Genomic DNA, 22,642 nt, shown 5'->3' with positions numbered 1-22,642 from the left:
TTTTCGACGACATGAAGGGATTGATAATTGGGCTACTGAAGGCAGACTGTTTTTTTGTTTTCTTTTTCTTTAATTCCTATACCAGATGAAATTCAGATGTGATGAATATCTTGGGAACATTCAACAAGTAACGAGAATAGCCCGGATTTTTCTGGCAAAACCCGGATGCATTCTGTCCTCTTCAACAAAGCCCAAACAGCTTTTGCCCCTCATCCATCTATGAATCAATACGATAAGAGGAAAAAAAAAGTTCTTATCGCTCCGCCAACGTTCAGGTTGCGACTACCTTCCGCAACCGCGTTGCTGGGGAGGCCCTGTTTGGCCCCCTCACCGCCTTCGAAAGGTCTTCCATAAGTCGGTGCGGATCCACCATATGTCGTCAACGCAGCAAGTCGCCTTGGCTTTTAGGGATTAACTTGGCAGTGGTTCCAGTGATGGCAATAAATTCAAATGCTCAAGTAACCATTACCTTATTGCCGAGACCATTTGCTCAGGCGGGCAAGTTACCAAGCACGCAAGTTGGCTCTCATGAATGAAGGACAGGCCTTGACAGAGATATCTTTACGTACGCGGTACGAGTTTAACACGCACGTGGCATAGCTTTCTCCGACTTGGCAAGATGCTTTTTTTACGGACAGTAAAACAATGAATTTATTTGGGGCTTCTTGAAGATACCAGACTTTTTATACTTTCTGATTTTTGCTAATACATAAACAAACTCCCTCCCTAGCCCACTCTATGCAATTTCTGGAAAGTGCATCGATCTTGCGAGATCATGATACATACCACCCTTGACAAAGAACAAAAAAAAAAAAGAAAAGAAAAAAAAAGATGAAGAAAAGAAAGACACAATATTATGGAAACATGAAAACAAGACCCAAAAGAAAACCAAGATATCTTCAGCAACCCAGAAACCCCCAGAATGTGACGATGTGACAAAAGATTGTTAGGAGAACACATTAGAAGAGCATGGTCAACCATAACTCGTGTGTGATGTGATGATTATGGTCATAGTCCCGCATCAGAATGACAGCACCGGTGCCCCCGACCCCTGGAAACGCACACATACCCCTTACCATAGCCACCGTACTGGACGATACAGGACGTCGACCTCCTGCCGCCAACACCAACGCCAGCATTAACGCCGAGATCAGGGCGGTACTACCGCTGCTGATGGCCGCCGCCGTTGCTGTTGTTGGTGTCGTTATTCGACGCTTGCCTGCTCAGTGGGGGTCTGTTTGCACTGCTTCCGTGGCTCGTGCCAATCTCCAGCTCGATATCCTCGATCGTCGACGTGCGCAGGAAGCTCGCCCGGCCGAGCGGACTCCTACCGGTCCGGGCCTGTGAGGAGGTTGGTGGCATCAGGGTACGCTGTCTCCCGCGGTCCCGTTGGTTGCTGTTGGACGCCGAGGACCCAAGGCTGACGAGACTGTCAGTGCTGCCAACCTTGTGGTGCAGGTTAAGGGCGGCAGGAACAGCGGATGCCGTCTCTCCAGGCGTGGGCGGCAGCGGGTTGTCGGTGTACCCGCCCTTTTGCAGGTCGACGTCGCTGTATTCGTACACCTGGCCCTGCGGTGGGTCGCCGTTGGCCGCGCGCTGGTTGGAGAGGAACTGGTTGAACTGGCTGGCCTGGGCGAGCTCGTACTTGCGCCGGTCCTCGTCGCCCATGATGCTCTCGACACGACGCGGGATGTAGACCGAGTTCAGGGCCGTCTGCGCAGACAAGAAACTGTCGAACGAGTCGCGAGGGTGCAGAGGCACGCGGCCGGTGTGGCCGTGCGCCACCGTGAAGAGCGAGATGTTGTCGTGCTGGTACCAACCGTTGGCGCCGCGCTCGGGGATCGCGAACATGCCGTCGATCTTGGCCGAGGGCTGGAGGTTGCCACCGGCGACGATACGCCGCCTGCCGCTCTCCTTGCGCTTGATCTGCGCCGCCGGGATGAAGGTCTCGGGCACAATGTTGAGGTCATCACCGGCCTTCTCGGCCGCCTCGATGGCCTGCTGGGCGGTGGTGTCTCCGTCGGCCGCGGCGGCGTCGGCACGGGGCCCACCCCAGGTGCGCTGACCGGCCGTGAAGATACCGTAGACCATGTACCACCAGTTGAAGAAGGGGTTGAGCACGAACATCATGGGGTACAGCCAGATCTTGAAGCGGCGGAGCTTGGCACCAAAGTAGATCATCATCAGCCAGTTGAGGCCGAGCGAGATGGCGATGAAACCAACGGGCAGATCGCTGACACGCTTCGAGGTGGTCAGGATTGCCAGAACCATGATGAAGAAAAGAAGAGCCGTGGTACGGATGGTGTTCTGCATGAAGCGGATCAAAACCAGGAGGGGGTAACGCGTCCACAGACGCCAGTCAGTCAACATGCAAACCTCGTTGGTGATAAACCCCAAAAACCAACGACGACGCTGCTTGACGAGGGACTGCATGGTCTGCACGGCTTCGGTCTTGCAGAAGGCCGAGGTACACATTTGGATCTGGTATCGCTTCTTGGCGCCAATCATGAACAAGTGCGTCAACCAACGGTCCTCGCCCAGATGGCACTTGGCAAAGTCGAAGAGGTCTTCACACTGCTCGGCCTTGTCGGCAAAGTAGTACTTGGCCATCCTCCTGAACGCAGAGAAACGCAGCATGGTGAGAGCGCCGGGAAGACAGGTGACAGCACCACATCCGGACTCGACCGTACGCTCGAACAGCTGACCGTGGATGTATTCCAGATCCTGAAGGACAGTGATAAGGCTGTGCTTTTTCGTGGTAGAAGTGATGACTCCGGTCATGGCCAACATGTCCCTCGAGTTTCCAGGGCTCAGCTCCATGTCATAAATGAAGTTCTGGAGGCACACGCGGTCCAAAATACAGTCACTATCGATAAACAGGATGAAGAGATTGTCATTACGCTCGAGGTACTCCTTGTAGACCTTGTCGATGAGCTTGAACGTTGCCTTTTGGCAGTGACGCTTACCGCCGTGAGGGAAGCGAGAGATGGTGATACGGGCAGCCTTATAAGTGACGTCGATACTCTTAGGGTACGAGTCCAAGGTAAGCGGCACGCCAAAAGTTTCGATGGTGTTGAGATAAAGCTCGTCCACTTGGTCTCCGTCGAAGGACAGGAACACATGGATACAAGATGGTGGGTAGTCGCAGTCGACGATCGAGTTCATGGCTACGAGCAAAACCTCGGGGTCTTCCTTGTAGCAAGGCATGACGATGACGACCTTTGGGGCCGACACCTCATCCAGGACCTGCTTAACACGCTTCTCTCGGCCGAGTTGGTTGGTGACGAAATGGTAGACACAGAAAAGCCATGGGATCGTCAGGAGACCGGCGAACGCCCAAAAGGCAAACCACTGTAGTCCCACGACCATGTCTTCCGGCCAGAGTTTCACGATAGCGCTTGGTAAGGGCAGCGTTACGACCATGATTGGAAGGAAGACCGCTCTGTTGTAGCAAGGAGATTTATCTGCGGTGAGCAAATATTCCGTCGAAAATGTGAGGTTGGGCTGGAGATGATTTTGTCAAACATACCTGAATCCGACGAAAAGGATGGCAACCACAACGGCGAGAGCTCGAATTGTCCAATGTTCCGCCTTGATGAACACCTTGACAAGACAATACATGAAGGCTGCCACCCAGAGGAACCACTCCAGGACGGCAGCCAGCATGACCAGGCCGACGATTACCGTGTAAACGATCTGGTTGGATCGAGTTTTGTCAGTAAGTCTTTGCCTTTACCACAAAATCTATTCTCCAGCTCATTCTCTCATATCCCTCTTTTTTTGTTTCACTGTCTTCACCCTCGGCCAACCCAAAGTGAGAACAAACATACATCGTGTACCGGCCATCCTTCAAATGGATTGCCCATCTTGACAATTGCTCTAGCACCGAGCAACGTCGGTGGTGTTGGGTGGCCAGTTGTTTCAAGTTATTGCAATTTTGGTGTTTCCCTAACGAAGCGGTGTTTTGTTTGTGGGATATGCTGGTCGACAAGAACAAAGGAATGTCCCGGGTAGCCGTATGTAAATGTGTATGTTGGCTTCCGTCAGCCTTCAAGGTTTGTTATTCGGCAACAAACAGGTGTTTGTAACAACAACGGCAACCAAATGCTCTCACAACAGATCGTCCGGGTTGTTTGGATTGGAGTGTCAAGGGTGAGTGGTTTAGTGGAGGTGATGCAGCTGACCAGGTGTTTCTGCACAGGTATATTCCGGTTTCCGCTGAAGCCAAAGAGAGGACAATCTGAAGAGGAATCTCAGCAAGATCTGAAAGGGACTGATTCGCAACTACAATGAGAGGAAGAAAGAGAGGGAAAGGAGAGTTTGTCCAACTAAATTGGGCAGATCGACAAGGAGAAAAGGAGACTGTCCCTGACTTCATTGAGGAGCGACGGTTCCGAGGGGGATAAAAAAAGGAGTTTGCCTCGGGAGGCTAAGAGGTCTGTAGCTTCTCAAGCTGTAGACAAGATGAGCCGCCGGCGTGCTCGTCTAGACTGTCCACAAACCCTTGAGCACGCCATGCTACTTCGGATTTGGAGAGGCGCCATGGCCAGGATCGCTCATAGCCACTGGCGACATTGACTGGCGCGGTAGCTATGCAGCAAAGACAAGATTGCATCTTGGCTTTCCAGGTCCAGTTCGAGAAAGTCACTAGTGGTGCCCATGCGCCAACGATGGAAGGTACTCCCTCTAGTCTGGGCCCGCGAGTACCTCGTGTAAAAGGGAGAGGCGTGGTCGAAGAGCCGCTACGCAAAACGATCCAGGAGATGGACTCGGCCCTAGCCGTCGGATTTTACTTCTCACCCATCAACGTCCTTCAGTAAGCAGTCAAGCAAGTCAAATTAGTTGGCAGTTGTCCTGTGGCCCTTTGTTCGCATCAATAGTATGTGGCAGGCGGACTGTGTTTGGGCGGAAGCATTCTACAGACTGGGGGGTTACAAAAAGAATGGTTTGCTCCCTTGGATAGCTACATAGTCTGGCATCAACACTAACTAGCCAGCCAAGTTTCCAGCTGATAAAACTTTCATCCATCTCACATCGCGCCTCCGGGGAACATATGAGTAGCCTACTGTTCCCTGTTTGGTACCTTGCATGGGGGGAGGCTTTTCTAAACTTGCGCAGGTGCAAGGAGTTGTTTTCCCTTCACAGAGTGACCAACCTAGGTAGGTATTTTACATGACTTTGCGTTATCGCTTTGCCGAGGAGTTAAGCCAACACTTTCCCCTGAATCTAGCAGTAACGCTTTGTTTGCGTTGGACGCCAGAGTTTGGGACGGCGTCTCCCAGAAGCCAATGGATGACCACCTGCGCGGGCCGGATCCGCGCTGCTTGTGTGACGCCACACCATCCCATTTACGGCATTAGATCGCACTCTTACGATGATTGTTGCCTTATGCCAAAAAAAGGGCTATTGGAACGGAGCCGATTAAGAGCTCGCTCAAATCCGAACAAAAAAAGAAAGAAAGCTTAATCTGCGCGTTTCTAATATAGTATTATAGCAGAATGCTGCTGCTGGCTACACATCGCCGTGCTACAGCACATCCTCCGGGTCAGCACTCCGTTTCCATTCATCGCCTGCCTTGTCACCTTTGCTTTTTTCAACTTGACCCGAGACGAAATCGCAGTATCGCTGTTGACAGTTTGCACACATCGCGATGCTAGGGCTGTTCCTCAATTACAAAGCGAAATTAATACCTGCCTGTGCCAGCTGTGTTAGACCAGATGCCCCGCCGCACTCGACTTAGTGAGGCAGCCAAGACGATCCGTCGGAACTGGTCCATGGCGCTTTCTTTTAGCTGCACGCAATAAACAAGAGACGGCAGGATGGTTTGTGTGGCAAACCAAACCCTCCTGCCGTATGTGGCTCGACCTTTGTAAGACATCGCAGATTCAGATGCCCCTGGCCTGGATTCATGTCGATTCTCAAATGCATCTCAAGTGCGATAAACCAGACTGTCATCGAAATCGACTATTAGCAGCTTACAACGATAATCCAGACTTCGTTCAGCCACGTTCCACTGTTTGTGTTTCTTTGGGTGTGCTCTCAAACAACACCTTGCAGTGAACCGGAGAAATATTTTACAATCGGGACAGCCTCTCGGGTGGAGTCAAGCGTTTCTCTGTGAGATATGATAACCAAATATAATAACCGAGTTTATAATTCAAGCTCTTTGTTCGCAATCTGTTGTCCGAGCCGAGACTGAGGCTAGAGCCGCAAGAGCCAAGATGACAAATCGCCCCGAAACTCTTAGTCGCAGAGCAGAAGTGTGCAGCCACACTTTTCGCCTCAGAGTGAGGGGCCGACAGATCATCCGTCCACCACCAACCATCACCACGTCGTCCATCCAACCCACTGAGTTTCCTTGTGCGGCCTCACCTTGGACACCCAACTTACCTAGCTAGATAACCTAGGTGAGCACCAAAGCCACCACATATGTCTCATCAACCTGGGTAGCATGCCCTTTGATGGAGGACATCTTGCCAGTTGCATGGTTGGCCAATCATGAATGGACATGGGAAGCTGCAAGTATGTAGCATTTGCTCGCTCCCTGTGAGGGAAAACTTCCCTCTATCCGGAGGCGTATCCCGCGCGTGCGTGCTGCCACGAGCCTGCTCGACAGAGCTTGTGTCACCTATGTTCTTGGTGCGGTTTCCATCTTGCCATATTGCCGTCTTGAGCTGGAAGTCGAGTTTGTTGCGAGCACCTGTGGTGTGACTTTACTCGATGAACCGCCTCGCTGAAGCTGGCCGCGAATAGATTTAAAAATGACGAGCAGATTCACTACGTCTGGTCCGTGCCAGGTCGCTGAGTCGTTAAGTCCTGTTCGAGTAACATGCCGCCACCGTTAGCGCCTGGTCTGATCATCTTCTCCCTCCACAATTTGTGGATAGCTACGTTGGCGCACTAGCCGAGCGGAAAGCTTCCAGAGTGGCAGAAGGCTCCCAGCGCGTAGCGAGCCTTGCTCCAATACGGATTTACCCCAGAACTGAGTATCTCAACCTACCAGTCAACGTCACTCAATTGGAGTTTACGGCCGCGTTGCGCATTGCGATCCCGGCCTTGTCTGTTGCCATGATTGTGATGATATGAGGTGGGCTTGTTGTCGTTTCCTGTTGATTTCAGTGGTGAGTATTTTGCTGGTGCAGAGGAATGATCGTGTTCAGACAGCCTGCGCTCACCATCTTCTGTCTCGTTTTCTCCTAGGTCCAAGTTCAGCACCAGGTTTTTGATACGTTGCTGCTCCTCCCGCTCAGCCGCCTGCTGGTTTTTCATGGCAATGGCAAAGTTAGAGTCGGACGGGAGCTCGACGGTGCGGGTCTAAAACACAACTGTCAGCAAAATAGAATAGCACACTTTCCTTTTTTTCTTCTTTGGTTTCTTGATAATTACCTGCTGCCGGTTGCCTCTCTTGGTCAGAAGCGAGAATGCCATAGTCCCGGGTGCATTCACCACAGGACCTTCGGCGGCCTGGTTTTTGGTGCGCATTGGAAGCGGTACGTCGAATAGGGGTTTCCTGTCAAACTTTCTTGAATCCAGGCTCTCGGCCATCATCTTGGCGTATTCGCGCTCAAACTCGGCCTCGTCCTCTGGATTGACCTCCTCCTCCTCCCTTGTGACGACAATCGCCTCGTCCTCCGAATCACTGTCCACGTGTGATCCGTCGTTTTCATCGTCTTCGTCAGATTCCACCTCTTCATCCTCATCGACATCAGCAATGTTGAGATCATCGCCATCGCCCTCTCCATCGTCTGACGATGGACCACTAGTGCCATCATCCTGCTCGAGGACCTTGTCGAGGCCAGAGTTTTTCTGGTCTTGGGCAATGGCCATTTGAAACGCCCTTGAAGCTTCTTCCAGATTGGTGGCCAACTTCCACTGAGGACGAGTAAGAGCATATGTGTCTTGGACGATGAATTCAATGTCCATGGGCAGAGGTTCTTTTGTGAAGATGTAATACTGTAGCACCGTTAATATCCCTATCGTTTTTTTTTCTGCTTTAATCGTGCTTGCTGTTGAGAACTTACCTGAAAAAACGAGAGGAAATAATCAAGCTTCTTCCCCTGGACACCCTTGTTGAAGAACATGCCACAAGTTTCAAGAATCGTTGCAATCAGCCGGATTCTGAAGAAGTCATCCGAAAGATCAAAAGGATTGATCCGTCCCGGTACCGGAGGTCCGCCATGACCAAATGTGAGGATCTTATACATGGTGTCAAAGATGACCGAGTGATCAAACATGCGGTAGTTGTATAGCTCTCCCAGGTACTTGGCCTCGGCGATTCGTCGCTGATTGAACTTGAACTCGTTTTGTTCCAACCCGAAGGTGATAGACTCGATGAGGGTGTCGATGACCGTGACTGTAAAGACGACGTGATACTTGCAAATGGCCCCGAGCAGAATGGCAAGGAGGTAAATGTTTCCGTATTTCACCCTGCCAGGTTTGGTGAACACTTTTGTCAGGATGGCAACCACTTCTTTCTCCTCCCAATGAAGCCTTCTAATCTGCTTCAAGACCTTGCTGTAGTTACGTTTCGAAAGGTCCACATAGACGAGCTTTCTGACAAACAACTCCATGGGTGTTCGCTCCTTTTGCTCAATGGCAGGTCGCTCCGGGGGGTTGACGTAGTATACGGCGTTCTCGATGAGCATCTTTTCGGCCTGTCCTATGTGTTGGACCGACTTCTTGCGTTGTAGTGTGTCCAGAAATGATAGCATACGGGGCGAGGTCTCGGGGTTTCTAAGAAGGTAGCGACCACAGTTTTCCAACAAGTTGCAGATGACCTCGATGTTCATTTTGGAGAAGTCCTCCAGGCTAACCTTGAGGCAGTGAAACACTACATGCTCAGGCACTATGTTGAACTTTGTGAGCTCGGCCAAGTAGCGAATGTTGCTCAGCCGAACCTGGCTTAAGAAGTCCTTGTCCTTGCGGCGTTGCAGGCTGCGGAACTCCGCATCGAGATACTCGACAACACCCTTGGGTATATCTGGCATGTGCTGACCCAGAGTGGCCACCAATCTGGCCCAAAATGGGAGCAGATCGCTGCGTCCCTTGGGGACGTCAGTGAGGGCTTTGACAAGCCGGTTGCGGGATGCCTTTGAGTTTAGGAAGCAAAAATCTATCGCCGTTTGGTCGACGTTGTCCTTTGTGATCATGTCCGGAAGCCGCAGGAGGATAGCGTCAACCTGAGCCCCAGTAGTTTTGTTTGCGATAGCAGTAGATTGGTCGTCTGCAGGTTCGGCGCCCTTGGCGACATCGGTAGGTTCGGCCGCATCGACTCGCTTGCCGACTTGCTCGTCGGTCTCGGTCTTCTTCTTTTTGGCGTCTTCAAGAAGAATAGCGGGTACCTTGCCTTTCAGATCTACCAGGTTCTCGTAGAAGCGTCGCTCCTCTTCGTCTTCCCAGATACCTGCACCTTCTCCTTGGCCACGGAGATATTCCCCAGTCCTCACCAAGCCAATCGAGGCGTTGGCGTTGGCCATTGGATCAGTGTCGTCCTTCAAATCCGGCATTTCGGCTCCTAGCATGTCAGCAAGCACCTGAGCATTTGACACAAGCCTCTCCTGCGCTTTGACTTGCTTGTCAAAGTTGGCTTGGCGATCTTCAAAGACCTCGCCGGATTTGACATAAGCTTCTGCGTTCCTGCGAGACTGATTAGAGATTGCCTTTTGGTCGCGTTCCAAATGTGCCTTGACATCTTCAAAGTATCTTTTCAATACGTTTCTGAAGCGCTCCTGCAGCTCCACGGGCGTAAGGGGCTCGTCATCGGCAGTCCCGCCAATGTCATTTGACTCCTGTTGATCCGGATCAGTGCCGCCGTTGGTCGTCTTAGTAGCCCCGTCTTCCTCCACTGTCTTCCGTCCATCTGCGCCTGCAGCCTTGATGCCGAATACATCCCAGCTGAAAGATTTGACAAAGGTGACCAGAAGCGGCAGGTTGACGTGCTCTCGATCATGCCCAAGCAGATCTTTCAGGACTTCAAGAGGAAACGGCTCAGCACCACCGCCCTTAATGCTGGTGCGGGCCTTTGCTTCTTGAGGTTTTCCGGGAACACCCTTTGTACCATCATCAGGTCGGGTTGTGTCGTCGAGGGTCCGCAGGACACCGACGAGCCAGAGCTCTGTAACGACCCTTATGAGCACGCGCTGGCGCACCAGCCGCTCCCTCTCTTCCTTCTCTCTAGCCTCAGCCGGCAGGGTTTTCAAATAGCTCTTCTCTGGCGTGGCCATCCCCCTGCCCAGCAACCACCCCAGATGCTGTGTGAACTCATCGGGTCCGAAACGTTGGTGGAGGGCGCTCAAAATTTCGACTCCGGCTTCAATCTCGGACGGCGTCTTGAGGCGGCAGAGACCCTCGTAGCAAGCTGATATGATCTCGGAAAGGTACTTGTGCAAGCTAAGCGTTTTGATCTCTTGGATAAAGGTGTTGAGGTTCGCAGCGGATATCGCGGTTCGCAAACGCTTCATGAACGACGTGTTTTTGCGCAGCGACGAGTCGAGAGACGAGCTGACGTCGATGAGGCCTAGCAGCAAATGTCAGAAGATCATGGTGGGCTGCCAATGCCATGGCATCACTCACATTTTTCGCCAGTCCAAGCTCGATCGTTCAGGGCGCGCAGTTCGCCTGCGGCAGCGGGTTACAGATGTCAGTTGGCGGTCTTGATGCGTGGGGCTGAGCACGATGTCACTTTTCAAAGCAACTCACGCTTCCTTGCGCGATCCATGGTTGGTGCGCAGTCAGGCTATGTGCCAGGAAACGCGCAAATTCGAATGCCAGCGATCGTCCCTCATCGGAACGTTTGTGGTTGGAGATTTGTCGCTGTACGGTCGCTCATGAAACATGGGCGGTGCGAGTAGAACAAATTTCTTGGGCGGGGGTTCGCGTTGATGATGACTGGGACAGGAGCTTGTTTCCTAAAGCCTGCGCAAAACGAGCGTAGTTTGCACGCGTTGGCCTGATTGATGGATTGACTTTGTTGCGACATGACATTTGCCATTTCAAAAATAGAAGAAATCCTTTTGACACATTCAAAATTCAGGTACATATAGCTCTATCTTACCTTACCTGGGTAGACACATGATTTCAACATGCAGCGGCATCAGAAGCATTGGTTTTCTAGGAAGCTGTGACTTGCAGGTAATTTATGGTTGCCAGCCGCTTGGTCCTTACTATACATCAACCTCCGATTACCGCCTGGTGACGTCTTTTGTCAAACGGTAATTACATTCCCACATCTTTCTGCTCAAGTTACCCCTTCCTAAGATGCCTTGAGTAAGTAAGTACCTGGGTAGATATTTCGAGGAAGGTGAGGTGAGGTAAGAAGGGTATTTGCAGGTGTGCACATCAATATTCAGGCCAAGCAAAGCATCAGATCAGAATTGTACTATATTGTAAGCTGCGGCAGGAGACTGGGCGACAAGCACAGGGCTGTATCAACCACTGACTAGCAATTGACTTCAAAGAGGTGAGGTATATAGTAATTCTTCCTAGCCGGAAAATGATCAAGGTACTCCGACGGACTAATTTGTTCTATGCTTTCGAGTACAGTGTCAGCAGACAATGAAACAGAGTATGCATAGTATACTCTCAAATGTCAACGACCACCTTGTTTGATGCGACATTGTGCCGATCCGGGAGTCCTTTACCGAAGCCCCGATGAGAGCCGGGAATCTGCTTATTTAGTTAAGTACCGGTTGCCTACTAAGGTGTCATTCGTACCTACTTCGTACTGTTAGGTGAGATGTAATGTTTGCAGCACCATAACCAATCCACGGTGGGGAAATCCCGACAGGTATGGAGCCGGTTAGGTAAGGCAAGATGAAGTGAGAGGTAGAGGCACCTTTACTGTACAGTACAAAGTAACCAGCCCCACTAATTTCGTTGGCTGGTTCTTGTGCGATGAAAAAGCGAAAAAAAAAAAGAAAAAAAAAAAGACAGGAAAAGAAGATCTCACGAACAATAATTGATCTCATGGATCAATTGATGACCTCTTTTGCTGATGGCGGATATGTCGATCCATCAAACCCCCAGATTTTCCTTTTTTAAACTAAACAGCCATTCAATCGCGGAGAGATTCCTGACCGATCGCGACAAACGATCACGCTCGCAATCTGGGTATGGGGAAATTTATTCCCCTCCATTTCAGCTGATGACTGGCCGGCCTCCCGATCCTCTTATCTCTTAACCCGCGGGCATGGGTGTAGACAGACTTCCGCTGAAGAAGTTTCAATCCACTACAAATAATATAACCAACTTTAGTACGAAGGAGATCATGACAAGGTCATCCACGACTGCCACGAACATCCGGGTACCTTTAATCAGTAATCGAGCCCAACCCCGGACCGGTTCAGACTCAGCTGGTATGGACAGCAGACGGGGATCTGCTAGCCCACCTATCTTGGTCGTCCAATCTCCTGGTAGCGGGTCGTCTTATCAACCACATGTCTGATTCCAGTTTCGATACCTCCAAGATAACGGGTGATTCCAGTCGCCAGTATGCAAAGTTGCAGCTAAGCACAATTGTTACTGATAAGACCAGACCGTTCCATCACATAGGGCTGGCTGCTTTCCTGCATGACAGGACCAAGCATTTGACTAGCACGCACGTCCGCGGAATTATCCTATAAAGATCTACTATCTTTGCCCCCCGGAGATGGACAATCCGCCTAACACTCCCACGCACCATCCCCCGTCTTTCATCTTCCGACAGAAGACATGCGTTGCTGTATAGTTGAGTAACATTGGCCGGTACGCGCCGAAATTCTAGCCTACTGCTAGATCTAGTCTTTTAGCGTATTGGTCGAAAGCCTGAGTGAGGTCAATTCGCCCCCATGCCCGGCACTTGCCATGGAAAACCTATGGCTTGGGTTCATGTCATAGTTGTTAGGTTATATCCTCTACGTAGCAGATGGTGCACGTTCACTGGCTGCGGATGACCACACCCAAAGGAAACATCTCGGATTTCCACGGTATGGTATACACATGCGCCAAGACTTTGTCTCCTTATGTCCCTCCTCCCACACAGCCATCCCTCGCAACCCATAATCACCTCACATTACATTGATTGTCCAATTGGCTCCCTTCTGTTTTATCCAAATTTGCTTAAAGCTCGAGTAACCACACTACCTTCCAAGGGTATGCCATCATAAATATCATCGACAACCGAGACCAATGACAAATGAATAAATACCTACAAGCTGGCTTTGCCCGTGTCTTGTTGTAACCTCACGTCATATACTGAAAGACGTCATAAAAATTCTTATCTCTAACACTTACACTTTCTCATTCTTTCTTGTTAAAGATCTGGCGGCACTTCCACTACATCTTTTCTCATAGCTAGTTCAGATACATCGCTGGTTTTCTATGCATATTTCAACCATGGAGGCCGTTGTTGGGCTAGCCCCCATTACTACAGAGGCACCTCCCTCCTATACCCCCCTCACGAAACTGGAAATATTCCCGCCGAGTCCTCCAGACACCGTCAAGGAGTCACGACAACACTCACGTCGCTCGAGTATAAGTCTTGGCACCGGCTCAGTTGAGGACATCGATTGCCCGGTGGTGAATGATGAGACATCTCGCCCATATCCTTTGCCACCTCCAACGAGACAGAACAATGTTCTTCCTCAGGATCTCAAAACCCCAGACAGCCACGTTGAGCGGGACCCTCGTCTTATAAGGCTCACCGGCATACACCCGTTCAACACAGAAGCACCATTGAGCGATCTGTTTGACGAGGGCTTCATCAACTCGAAAGACCTGCACTATGTCCGGAACCACGGAGGCGTGCCGCGCGTGGATGATGCCGACATGATGGACTGGGAGTTCACTGTGGAAGGAATGGTCGACTCGCCCATGAAATTGACGCTTCGAACCCTGATGGAGGATTTCGCACAGGTCACATACCCGGTCACCCTTGTTTGCGCAGGGAACCGTCGCAAGGAGCAGAACGTGGTTCGCAAGACAAAGGGCTTCTCATGGGGCGCCGCAGGTCTCTCAACGGCGTTATGGACCGGTGTCCCTCTTGGAGATCTCATAGCCAGGGCGGTGCCAAAACGAGGAGCCCGGTATGTCTACTTTGAGGGCGCCGACAAACTTCCCAATGGTTACTACGGCACTTCGATCAAGCTTAATTGGGCCGTCGATCCTAACAGGGGCATCATGGTGGCTCACCGCATGAATGGCGAAGCGCTGCACCCTGACCACGGCAAACCCTTGAGGATCGTCATTCCCGGCCAGATTGGTGGCAGGAGTGTCAAGTGGCTGAAAAGGATCGTCGTGACCTCTGAGCCGAGCGACAACTGGTACCACATTTACGACAACAGGGTCTTGCCGACAATGGTGACACCCGAGGCCAGTGCCGACCTGCCCGATACCTGGAAGGACGAACGCTACGCTATCTACGACCTCAACACCAACAGCGCCACCTGCTACCCCGCACACGACGAGAAGGTTCCGACAACGGCAGCAGCCGGTGTTTACAAATTCAGGGGCTACGCCTATGCAGGGGGCGGTAAGAGGGTGACAAGAATGGAAGTGACTCTCGACAAGGGCAAGAGCTGGAGGCTAGCCAATATGATATATCCCGAGGACGACTACAGATTAGCATCAGCAGACGACACGCTGTACGGCGGCAAGGTTGATTTGAGCTGGCGCGAGGCTTCCTTCTGCTGGTGCTTTTGGGAGCTCGATATTCCCATGACGGACCTAGTCGCCGCGGATGATGTCATGATCAGAGCGATGGACGACTCCATGATGGTCCAACCGCGCGACATGTACTGGAGTGTCCTGGGAATGATGAACAACCCGTGGTATCGGGTGGTGATCCACAAGGAGGGCCATGACCTCCGCTTCGAACATCCCACACAACCGGCACTGATTCCAGGCGGCTGGATGGAGCGTGTCAAAAAGGCGGGCGGTGACCTTTCCAATGGATTCTGGGGGGAGAAAATGGCTGGCGACGAGGAAGAATCCGCTGCCGTTACCGAGGAGCCTACCAAGGAGATTTGCATGACAAACCCATCGGTGAACAAGACCATTACTCTGGACGAGCTCAAAGCGCATGACAGCGAGTCCCAGCCGTGGTTCGTTGTTGATGGGCAAGTCTATGATGGCACCAAGTTCCTTGAAGGGCACCCAGGCGGTGCAGCCTCGATCATCGGGGCAGCAGGGCAGGATTGTAGCGAGGAGTTTCTGACAATTCGTAAGTTTAGGCCTGATACAAGGGCTTCTCTGGCGTTTCAGGAACTTGACTGACTTTTTTGGGGTGATCTCTTGCAAAGATTCGGAAAATGCAAAGGCCATGATGCCAGAATATCACATCGGCTCGCTGGATGAGAAATCACGAAGCTTACTAGCCGAGCCTGAATCAACCCAATCCGAATCCACAGAACCCCGCTCTGTCTTTTTGCAGTCGAGAACGTGGTCCAAAGCACTATTGCAGGAAAAGACGAGCGTTAGTGGCGATTCCAAAATATTCAGCTTCAAGCTCGACCATCCAGAGCAGGCCATCGGGCTACCCGTCGGCCAGCACCTGATGATGAGACTGCGAGACCCGGCGACGAGGGAAGCAATCATCCGCGCCTACACCCCGCTCTCGGATTGCGCAGTCGAGAAGGGCATCTTGAGGGTATTGGTCAAGATCTACTACAAGTCGGCCGAGATGGAGGGCGGAAAGATGACTCAGGCGCTTGATCATCTTCCCGTCGGGCACTGGGTCGACTTCAAAGGGCCTGTAGGACGGTTCGAGTACCTCGGAAACGGAAAGTGCCTAGTGTCCGGAAAGGAGAGAAGCGTGCACCGGTTCATTATGATTTGTGGCGGATCGGGCGTGACGCCCATCTTCCAGGTCTTCCGAGCCATCATGCAGAACAAGGAGGATCAGACAAGGTGTCTTGTGCTCAACGGCAACCGAACTGAGGAAGATATTCTTTGCAGGGACGAGCTGGACAGGCTGGCGGCCGGCAATGAGGACAGATGTCGCCTTGTCTACAGCCTCAGCAAACCTTCCGAGGGCTGGACGGGCGCCAGGGGCAGGATGGATCGTGCCCTGTTTGAGAAGGAATTAGGTGCCGCCGCCGGCGACGGCCAAGACATGGTGTTGATTTGTGGGCCGGAGAGTATGGAAAAGAGCGTGAAGCAGATTCTCACGCAAGAATTGGGCTGGAAGGATGATGATTTGTTGTTTTTCTGAAGTGCTGCTTTTACATGTATCAACCAGCTGCTCTGCACAATGGTCAGACTGAGATGAATTGAGCTGGGAGTTTGGTGTTGGGGGTATCAATTAAAAACAAGCCTGGAGTTGAAATGAGACCTCTCGGGCAAAGCATATACAATCAAACATACACGATATAAAGACTTTTTTTTTTGGAAACATCAGTTGATACACTATCTTTTTGTGGTATATCACTGATGCAGAGCAAGAGAGTGTTGAGATGAAATTCAGAAGTTGATCTAACACAGTCTAGAACCAGTGGTAAACCTCATGAAACTAATTGCACGCCTGGCTGGCCCTTGGGAGAAATCAACGCCAAACTCCAAAGTGTAAAAACTGAGTGCCCTCTATGGTGGACAAGGCCCGGGGTTAGTATATGCTCGCCATGCAACATATCTAGTCGTTGTAAGTCATTTCGTTGTCCAATACCCAAAATCACCCACGTAAAATCAGTTTAAAGCCAAAATGTATATCATCAAACCGACGGCAGTCATGGCCTGCCGCTCCGAGATGATTAAGGCGAAAAGGAAAGAGGCCTCAAGGGGAGTGTTTGGTACGCGACCTTTTTTTTTTCTATTTTTTTTTTTTTTTGGCTCATCTGCCTCACACCATAGCAGCCTCCCCAATGCTGCTAAAGTTGGTCGCAATGATGGAGTCCAGTAGCTCGGCGTCTTCGGGCAAGACTGCAAAGTCCATAAAGACCACGCCGAGCCTCTGCCTGCGCCCAGATGGCGCGTATTGCTTGATGAACTGGGCGATAGCGACGTTGACACCGTCCTGCCACTTGCCCCAGCCGACAAAATCCCCGACAGCGATGGACCTGGCCGTTGCAATCTCGCCGTGCTTGAAGGGTTCGCCCACGGCCGAGGTAAAGTGGATGAACCACGAATCATGGTGTGGCGTTGCGTCCAGAAGCTCCGGCTCTCGTTCTTGCCGGATGGCTTGGTCCATCAGGTTCTTGACAAGGTCGGTTTTTGATTCGATCAGGTCGGCGAGCTGAATCCTTTCCGAGTATTTCCACCTATCCTGTATCCGGAATCTGGCATGTGGTGTTTGGATAATAAAGTCAGGGCTGTTGTTGACCCAAGCCGAGAGGTCGAATCCAATCCCGTCGGCCGTCTTGGGGTATTCACTGCTACTCTCGCCGTGGGCAGCACGCGAGGATGTGCGATGTCCTCCTTCGGCAGCAAAACGACGCAGCAAGACAGCCTTGCCACGAACCTCCCCCAATGTCGGCGTCTGCGGGGCCAAATACCAGCGCGAGGACCCTTCTCCGCCATCTGGCCCGGCGACCCCGCCCTCCCCCTTTCCCCAGCGCGGAGTCTGCCTGATAAAGCCGTCGACGGCCTCGTAAAATCCCTGACGACCTTCTGCGGACCCACGATCCGCGGGGTCGTCGTTGTCGATAGACACGAGCACCGTCTCGGTGAAGCGGGTCCGTATCATAAAGGCCCAGACCTCGGCCATGACGGCAGAGAGGGCCAGCGGCCTGCCAAAGGGGCCGAGGGGCACGCCGCCGTGATAGCAAAACAGCTGGCCGTTGTGCCGGCGGCGCAGCCGCAGGTCGAGGGCGCGCACGCCCGCGAGCAGCTGCTCCGTCACGGTCTGCGTCTGCGTCTGGACGTAGATTACCTGGGACCGGGCGCACGAGTCGTGGGTGCCGGGGATGCTAAGGTGGTTGATGGGCCTGTCGTCTGGTATGCGAGCCATCCACGCGTTGGGTTCCTCTTGGGTTTCGCCTAAATTTTCACCGAAATGGTGAAAATCGCAGGAACTTAGTTGAGATACGGGCTCTGCAGATGAACCGGTTCCTTGTAATAGTTGTTGTTGTTGTTCACGATGGGTCTCCTGAGCCCGGAAAACTTCGGGAGAGCAACAGGTCCTGCGGGGGACACACAAGCGCTTAGGTGCTTCATTGGTGATGACTGGGGCTGTATGATTGATTGAAAAATGTAGGCGAATGTCGAGAGATTTAATTTGCTCCTCAATGTCCAGTTCGTTCATTCCTGTATTTGAGGAGGTTGTCATTTATGCGCTTTGTGAAAGTGCGATTGGTCTGTTCACTGCCCCCCAGGCGTCACTAATAATCAAACCCCGAGGCCAGAATTCGATGATCTACTGGGCTCTTTGATGGAATACTGAGGCTTATACGTGTTGGGATGATTGGAAATGTTGGGGCAAAAGTCGGCGGTGGAACGTACGGAATATTCTAAGTGCCTGCCAAGGCCAACTGTTCCCAGCCTGAGAGATGTACGACAGAGTGTGAACAAAAGGAAGACGAATGATTGGTGTAGGATGAAGGAGTATGGCCGTCATCGGTGACAATCAGCGAACCATTGCTCTGAGTGTGGGATGAGCCACCGGCAGTGCTGTAAGTCAGTGGGGGTGCAGTACTGTACCGGGGTAACGTTGGTACATGAGACAGTCTCCATACCAAAAGTCAACCTACAACCTCTAGCCTGCGATCTATCTACCTCAAACAAAACACGGTTAAAAATACTAGGTGCATGAGGATAAATTTGGTTGGATGGTTTCAATTTCTTGTGCCTTCTTTGCTGCTCAATTTTGCCAAGTCGAGCCAAAACTATTATCGCTTGAGCATTACACGCCGTATGTACTCCAGTGTCATACCTCCAAAAACAGGCTTGAGGCGGACAAGCCAGTAGAGCGCTCCGAAAGCAGAGCCACCCAGGTGCGCCGCGTACCCTACGACTGACCCGGAAGCGGAGGGACTGTCACCGTGTTGGCGGGCCATGCTTAGATTGTAGAAATCCCAGATAGCAAAAAGTCCCCAAACTAACGGAAGCGAGACTGGCACAGGTATGAACATCAAGGATACTTGCATCCAGGGACGGGTCAGCGCCATCGTCGCCAGGAAACCCTGGACAACTGGGTTCAAAGAAGTTTGGTTAGTTTAGTTGGTCACGGTCGAGAAATCCTCCCGAATTCGATAACAGGGAAATAAAAGGCACTTACTTCCACTTGCGCCAAGACCAGCACGCTCGACACCATGCTTCCGCGTTTCCTCGTCCCACAGGCCGGCGTAGCTTGAACTCAGAGCAGCCCCCGTGGCGAGAAAAAGCACCCGCAAGGGGCCTAGCCCGACTGCAAGAGCCGCCTCGACGCCAAAGCGCAGGGTTAACATGTTGACTGTTGGTTGTAGAAGCGGCACAGCTCCGCGTTAGCAATGACAAAAAAAAAAAAAAATTGATGGCCAGCTTGAAATGGATCACGTACACAACAGATGCATCGGATCCATGTGCGAGAATGCAGAGGTGATGAGCGTCCACCAGCGGCCCTCGTCTAGGTTCTTACGCGAGAGCGTGAAGTTCTCGCGCATCCATTTCAACTGGGAACCATCACCCTTGCTTGCCTTGACCTTGGCTGATGCCCACCAGTAGAAAACCACCAAGCATGGCCCGACGAATACTCCCCATAGTATGAGTCTATACGTGAATCGGCCGGTGCGAATATAACCGCGAGGTTGATCTGGTAAGATGCTCGCCATTACAAGCTGCCGTGCCTCTTGAATGGGGGTATCGGACGCGAGCTGCTTCTGCGGCGGTCGCTGCCGGGTTTGCGGTCTTGCAGGGACCCGTTGCATAACGATGGCGGCTGTACTGAAGGCTGATGCTGGTCGGCGCAAGGCTGCCAGCATGACGCGATTGCGATGCTGCGCGAGCGAGTAGCTGTGGCACAGCATTTTGCGACTACTGAGCCCTAGGCAATTCATTGTGACGGATGGGGTTGTGGAAAGAGAAGAGAAGAGACGTTCAAAAGAATAAACCAGAAGGCGGCAATTGAGATGATGTTATCAACAGTTCTGGTCCATCCCCTCCCCGCGTCTGTACTCCCTTGCGTTCATGTCAACCCTTGTAAGACGCAGATTTCTGGGTTGGGATCGAAAATGCCACCAACAAGTAGAAAGTCTTGAATCGGGCCCACTATTCGCCTAGAACTGTTTTACATTGTCCAGGCACATGGCCGTTACCAAATTTACGCTTAGAGAGTAACTAACGATACATTGGTTAAGAATTGGTGGCCATATAGATATGGACGATAATTGTTTGCAGATATCTAATTACCTACCGTACTTTGTTGTACATACGAATCCCCCAGGTCTAGCAGTAGTGATCACTTGCCTCATCCTCCACAGTCTGCTACCAAGCATAGATCAGCCTCAAGATCCACTGGGGGTTTTGTGGATTTGGCGAGCATTCTCAGCTAATCACTGCTCGACCCCTACCCCATGCTGACCCCAATTGGGAGTAGACAGCGCTATGTACCCAGGGGCTAACCTTGCCCAGTTGTAGGCCTAGTCCAGTGCTAAATCTAGAACACGTCAGTCTGTATGTACTGTAGATAAGGCAAGGTGCCAAGTTGACTAGCGACGACAGATCTCGAGACGAAAAAAAAAAACAACAAAAAAAACGACAAGCTGCCGTCAACTATTCGCACTCAAAGCCGACATCTCGCCGGCCAACCAATAACAACATTGGAGCAATCATGCCTCCAATGCGGATCAATCATCTGCTTGCCCTCATACTGGGGTTCGGGGTTGCATGCACTTTAGCCGGCACCGCGCCAGCAATCACTGCGTCCCTGAGCTTGGAGGACCTTGATGAGAAGCTCCAGCAATGTGACATTGTCAAGGAAATGAGCGCCGAAAAGGCTGCTCATTTCGCCCAGACTTCCACGTCGTCTATGTCTGCGCTGCTGGACATGCTGTTTCCCGGAGGCCCCGCCGTCAATGCCATCCTCGCAACCTTGTACGTATCTAAGTTACTCCCGTGGCTTACATGCCTCTCCCCCTCCGGATCAAATGTCAGCTCTTTTCAGTGGGACACGGCTGACGGGTTTTCACCTTGCAATATAGCTATATCTCCGGTCCTCCGACTTTCCTACTCGCATTATGCCCGAAGAACATTGACCCCTCGTCACTCTCAACCATGGTCGCCTTTGCCGTCGGCGGCCTCATGGGCGACACCCTCTTCCATCTCCTCCCCGAGATCTTTCTGGGCGAGGACGAGCCCGAGCACGCCCGCTTTGTCCTCGTCGAGCCGAACCGTAACCTCCTCCTGGGCGTCGGTATCCTCGTGGGCTTCATGGCGTTTGTAGCCATGGACAAGGGGCTCCGTATAGCCACCGGCGGGGCGGGCGGTCACGATCACAGCCACGGCCATTCGCACGGAGCACACAAGCACGACGCAACCCCCGAGGTCGTCTCTGTTACATCTGTGGACGCGGGCAAGGGTGCGAGGTCGCGAAAGGGCGCCGGTGCCGACGCGGCTGCCGCCAATGGCTCCAAGGAGGTTGCAACCGTCAAGGAGCCCGTGCAGCAGGTCAACTCGAGCGGCTTGCTAAATCTGATGTAAGGGCTCAGACTATCTTTGAGAGGCGTCGCTCGGACCCGAGGACTTTGACTGACTCCCGACGTGATGCTCTAGTGCCGACTTCACACATAATATTACCGACGGGCTAGCCATGTCCGCATCCTTTTACGCATCTCCAACCATTGGCGCGACTACAGCATTAGCAGGTAGGACTTTATCTTGAGTCAAGCGGCGCATATTGACTTGAGAACCCCAGTTAACACATGAATCTAGTTGCTCTCCACGAGTGTCCCCACCAAGTTGGAGACTTTGCTCTTCTCATTCAGTCGGGCTTTAGCAAATGGTCGGCCATTGGTCTCCAGTTTGTGACGGCCCTGGGCGCCCTACTTGGAACCCTGATCGGCATCGCGGTCCAGGAGTTCGGTGGGAGTGGCGGAGAGCCTGTCCTCATGGGGGCCGGCCTCTGGGGCACGAGCTTGACGTGGGGTGACATGTTGCTGCCCTTCACTGCCGGCACCTTCCTTTATGTCGGTACTGTGGCCGCCGTTCCTGAACTGTTGGAGACGGAGGCTGGCGACAAGGTGAGGGAGGTGAAGAAGACTTTTGTTCAGTTTGTTGCCGTGGCGCTCGGCGCCGGCATTATGCTCTACATTTCCTGGCACTAGGGAAGTCTCTAGACGTACATTGGGAACTGGAAACAATCAAAGGTCTTATAAACGGGTAGAACAATATCGTGGGCGCGCGGCATTATCTCAAGTGTCGTGTGTGTGCGTGAACAGGATAGACGGGAGCATATTTGGATTATAAAAGGGAGTGTAGGAGAGAGATACCACGAAAATAATCATGCAGATACGCAAATCGATTTTTTTTTCTTTTCTTTTTTTTTTTTTTTTTTTTTTTTTTTTTTTTTTTTTTTTGAAATCAGCATCCGCTGGGAAGTGTCAGTTTATTTGTTCTGAAAGACAAAGAGGATTCAAGAGGATTTTGGGGTGCAAATCACAGAGCGGTCAATTTCCATGAAATATGCGAGATGTTGACAACCTCAGCATCCTGCTACCTTTGGTCAAAGGCGATGTGAGGTAACCAAGCACCAAGCCACAAA

At 51.9% G+C, this 22,642-nt stretch overlaps 5 protein-coding genes across 5 annotated transcripts; 2 read left to right on the top strand and 3 right to left on the bottom strand.

Moving 5' to 3' along the window:
• Positions 1-1,161: 1,161 nt before the first annotated feature.
• On the bottom strand, positions 1,162-3,866 carry PpBr36_02885 (uncharacterized protein; the record flags this gene model as incomplete). Its single annotated transcript, XM_029890062.1, has 3 exons — positions 1,162-3,442; positions 3,530-3,696; positions 3,831-3,866. The coding sequence occupies 3 exons, from the start codon at positions 3,864-3,866 to the stop codon at positions 1,162-1,164; spliced, it is 2,484 nt and encodes an 827-aa protein (XP_029753517.1).
• A 2,762-nt stretch (positions 3,867-6,628) lies between these two features.
• PpBr36_02884 (uncharacterized protein) lies at positions 6,629-10,717 on the bottom strand (the record flags this gene model as incomplete). Its single annotated transcript, XM_029890061.1, has 6 exons — positions 6,629-6,816; positions 7,176-7,314; positions 7,387-7,953; positions 8,022-10,516; positions 10,573-10,617; positions 10,699-10,717. 6 exons carry the CDS (start codon positions 10,715-10,717, stop codon positions 6,629-6,631), a joined length of 3,453 nt encoding a protein of 1,150 aa, XP_029753194.1.
• Positions 10,718-13,371: 2,654 nt separating this feature from the next.
• Positions 13,372-16,186, top strand: PpBr36_02883 (uncharacterized protein; the record flags this gene model as incomplete). The annotated part of the gene is made up of 2 exons (XM_029890060.1): positions 13,372-15,196; positions 15,276-16,186. 2 exons carry the CDS (start codon positions 13,372-13,374, stop codon positions 16,184-16,186), a joined length of 2,736 nt encoding a protein of 911 aa, XP_029753193.1.
• Positions 16,187-16,810: 624 nt separating this feature from the next.
• Positions 16,811-19,940, bottom strand: PpBr36_02882 (uncharacterized protein; the record flags this gene model as incomplete). The annotated part of the gene is made up of 4 exons (XM_029890059.1): positions 16,811-17,946; positions 18,839-19,096; positions 19,184-19,357; positions 19,445-19,940. The coding sequence occupies 4 exons, from the start codon at positions 19,938-19,940 to the stop codon at positions 16,811-16,813; spliced, it is 2,064 nt and encodes a 687-aa protein (XP_029753192.1).
• A 773-nt stretch (positions 19,941-20,713) lies between these two features.
• Positions 20,714-22,205, top strand: PpBr36_02881 (uncharacterized protein; the record flags this gene model as incomplete). Its single annotated transcript, XM_029890058.1, has 4 exons — positions 20,714-20,976; positions 21,084-21,578; positions 21,655-21,746; positions 21,814-22,205. 4 exons carry the CDS (start codon positions 20,714-20,716, stop codon positions 22,203-22,205), a joined length of 1,242 nt encoding a protein of 413 aa, XP_029753191.1.
• Between the last annotated feature and the right edge of the window lie 437 nt (positions 22,206-22,642).

This window comes from Pyricularia pennisetigena, chromosome 3, assembly GCF_004337985.1.
Source record: "Pyricularia pennisetigena strain Br36 chromosome 3, whole genome shotgun sequence".
NCBI classification, from domain to species: Eukaryota; Fungi; Ascomycota; class Sordariomycetes; order Magnaporthales; family Pyriculariaceae; genus Pyricularia; species Pyricularia pennisetigena.
The sequence above is the reverse complement of the archived record's forward strand: the minus strand, read 5'-3'. Positions and strand labels throughout refer to the sequence as shown.